This window comes from Notothenia coriiceps, unplaced genomic scaffold (genome assembly GCF_000735185.1).
Source record: "Notothenia coriiceps isolate Sejong01 unplaced genomic scaffold, NC01 NC01_scaffold00037048, whole genome shotgun sequence".
Classification (NCBI taxonomy): domain Eukaryota; kingdom Metazoa; phylum Chordata; class Actinopteri; order Perciformes; family Nototheniidae; genus Notothenia; species Notothenia coriiceps.
Genome location: NW_011369749.1, coordinates 1 through 3516, shown reverse-complemented (window position 1 = coordinate 3516; position 3516 = coordinate 1). Strand labels below are relative to the sequence as shown.

Below are 3516 nucleotides of genomic sequence, written 5' to 3'. Positions count from 1 at the left end.
AAATTAATTCACTACTACTTACATCTGATATTTAACTCCTTCAGCCTATTTTCAGCTGCAGAAACCATTCAACTATTACATTATTCAGCTATTTCAGGACATCAAGGCTATAGATGTTGTTGTTTATACCTTTTTTAAAACCTTTCCTTTTAAATATTATGCTTTTTCTGCATTTTTGTAGGAAAAGCAGCTACCATTCAGCTAATAACATATTCAGCTTTTTCTGCATTTTCAGCTAAATTCAGCCATAAATGTTCACAGTTTACAGCATTCACACGCATTTTCTGCAGGAAATGCATTTTCCAGTGTTATTTTGAAATTCAGTTCTGACTGATGCCAAAAAAGCCAGAGATTATGGAATTAAACCAATAAATAAAAGCAACGATAATTGTGTGTTATTGGTGAGTAAATAACAGTGTGTTATTTTGAAAAGAATAACAAATTAGAAGGAAAAAAAGATTTAAAAAATACAGATTTCAGTATTCTGAGGCTCTGAGCCCCATTTATTTTCCTCACAGACGGCAACAAAAGTCAGAAATTATACGATTTAAAATAAAAGCAATAATTGTGGCTTGATATTGAGTAAGAACATGTTTTTATGAACCACACAGCTCCCGGTCTTCCACGACCCGACCGGAGAAAAATACGTGCTGCAGGCACGAAACACATTACCAGTAGAAATACATTTTAAAATCGTTCTGTGTGACACCAAAAAAAGGGGATAATCGTGTTGGTGAACACAAATCAATAGATTAAATGTTGTGACTATAACACGAAATGCCGTGAGACTGGGTTGACTATTAAGAATAACTTCCTGTCCCTCAGGTGATGACGGCAGTAGAGCAGGACTACCGGCTGCCCCCCCCCATGGACTGCCCCATGGTGCTGCACCAGCTGATGCTTGAGTGCTGGATGAAGGAGAGGAACCTGCGGCCCAAGTTCTCCCGCATCGTCAGCACCCTGGACAAGCTGCTCCGCAACGCCGCCAGCCTCAAGGTGGTGACTAGCACCTACTCAGGGTGAGGAAGTAGCTTTCTCACATGCTTATTGTTAAGCACTGAGCATTGTTCTCAAACTGTTTTTGTTTCATTGAAGTGAATGGATAAAGGTTTCAATGCCAATGGAAAGTGTTTCCTTTTGGAAATGTGTTTTATCTTAGCTCTTGTTAGAACACCAAAGCAAATAACCGTTGCAATCTTGGCAGTGAGATTTAGCAACCTCTCAGACACTCTTGATTTACTCACTGTGGGTGTAAAGGGTTGTACCAAATGGATGTTGATCTTCAAAAGAATCTCAGTTAACAACAGCAACCAACATTTATAGTAAATGCAGAAGCATGTTGGAAAATTGTTGAGATTTGCTAGAACTTTGATCATAAAGTCAGTAATGTATTCCTTGCAGTTTATTTTTGCTGTGGGCGGACTTGACAGCTGCTACCTGTTATTGAAAATATATGCATTTTTCTGCTGGGTTTTCCATATAGTCACTTTTTAGTTTTTTTCCACAATAACAGATGAACAGTGCAAACACATGAAAGGAGTGATGCAATTGTTTCTCTTTCACCTTGTGTGAAATTGTCACCCATATTGTATTTGGCAGCTGTGAAGTGCATGGTAAAGACTCCTCCTGGTGGCTCTGGGTTTTTGGAATAAGATGTTAAAGTTAGAAAACATATATAAATATATGGCTGTACTAAAAAGAAGCATACCGAGGTTCGTACTTGTTGGGTTAGTTTTGTTTTGTGCTTTTGGTTAATTCTAGAGATTTCTTTGAAGTGAATGTGCTGACAGACGTCTGCCTTTTTTCTCCGAAGCTTCCTTTGAAAGTGTAGTTGACTTATTCATAGGTATGCTCACATTGACAAGTTGTTTTTCAACTTTTGTTTTTAGCGCAATGGCTCCAAACGCCCCGACCAATTTTTACTGACGTGTTTGTTCTGAATTTTGTTAGCCTGGCATCCAGTATGATTAGTGCTGGTAGATCCTGAGCTCTGTAGTGATGTATATTTCATCAAGAGCACTTCCTCATCCATGACAATGCCACCGTTTCCTGTTTCCGACGGGCACAAAGGCAGAATTCATACATACGGCATCAGGGTCTTGTGCCAGCTCCTTGGCTCTCAGTCTCACTCCAACACAGAGGCCCCAGGGCGATCCCTCTGCCAGCATTTGGGCTCAGCGAAGCTAATTGTGTGTGGAAATGTAATGGCTGACCTCGGTTTAATTCCCCCTATACTTGGCTGGATGCTGGAATTTAGGTGATAGGACAGACAGAAGCCAGAGCTGCTGATGTGGAAAAGCAGAAGGTGATGAAGTGTGAGTAATAAGGGAGATTGAGGAGAAGCTAAAAGAGAGGAATGTGTTTAATTAGGTTACTAATGAGCTTTTTAATGCATCAGGGGAGGGCGCGCCCAATGCTGAGCGAATTGTGTGTGTGTGTGTGTGTGTGTGTGTGTGTGTGTGTGTGTGTGTGTGTGTGTGTGTGTGTGTGTGTGTGTGTGTGTGTGTGTGTGTGTGTGTGTGTGTGTGTGTGTGTGTGTTATGCTATGTGTCGCTGTATGCAGATCATATGCCAGTGATTAATTTATGGCCTCATCTGTATGCAGCAGAGACGGCGGCAGAGGAGGCGGGAGATAGGGTCGTGTTGTCGGATCACGGTTTAGAGAGCGTCTCCCGTGTTCTCTCGTGTGAATGCTCGCTCCCACTCACCTGCCATTGGCTGCTGGCTGATTTTGGGGCAGATAACGGGAGGGAGGGAGAGGATATGAGACACGGCGTATCTCTGCAGTATCTACATCCTTAAAAACAAGGACGCTGGCCGAGCAACAAAGGACGCACGGAGGCTGTTTCCCATGATAGCTAAGAAATATGTTGCATTTTTTATTAAAACTATGAAATGAGATGGGTATATTTGGCTTGGAATTAGTTTTTTTTTACATCTGTAGATCAGGACATTTGTCTTTTTTTGTTTATAACCAAGAGGTCTAAGGTGCTGGCGATGTTCTATGCAGCACTCAGATGGATGGGACCTTTATCCTCCTTCGATGAGAGCACTTAGCGGTGTAATAATGAGCCTTATCTTTTGTTTCAAATGGATGTGAACCTGTTGCTCTGTGTTGGCAGGGACCTGCTGCGGCTCGGAGGCACTCTGCCGGGACACAACAGGAAGAGTCCGGACAGCAGTCAGGAAATCGTTCGGCAACAGATGAGCCAAACTCTCCCCATCCGAGTGTGATCTGCTGCGAGAAGAAAACTGAAAACTACCTAAAACTCTATCCTGAGGAGCCTGATGTAAAATAAAGAGAAGATAAAAGGATAAAAGAAGTAGGACCGTTTTGGAGATGTGTTCTCAACTGGAGATTTAAAGTCTGTTTAAAGAGAACTGTCCATTGCAGTGTGTGTGTTCATTACTTGACACTTTGTTGACATAAAGCCAAACTTCCTATTGCCCCCTCTCAGGTTGTGTTTGCATGTCTGCATGAGTTTTTATGCTGGTTGGGAATCAGTCTTTCCTCCC

General features: G+C 42.0%; 1 protein-coding gene across 1 annotated transcript; it reads left to right on the top strand.

Moving 5' to 3' along the window:
- Nucleotides 1-825: 825 nt before the first annotated feature.
- LOC104964290 (ephrin type-B receptor 3-like) lies at nucleotides 826-3510 on the top strand (the record flags this gene model as incomplete). Its single annotated transcript, XM_010793032.1, has 2 exons — nucleotides 826-1019; nucleotides 3123-3510. Coding segments are annotated over 2 exons (306 nt in total), but the record flags the coding sequence as incomplete, so codon positions are not given.
- Between the last annotated feature and the right edge of the window lie 6 nt (nucleotides 3511-3516).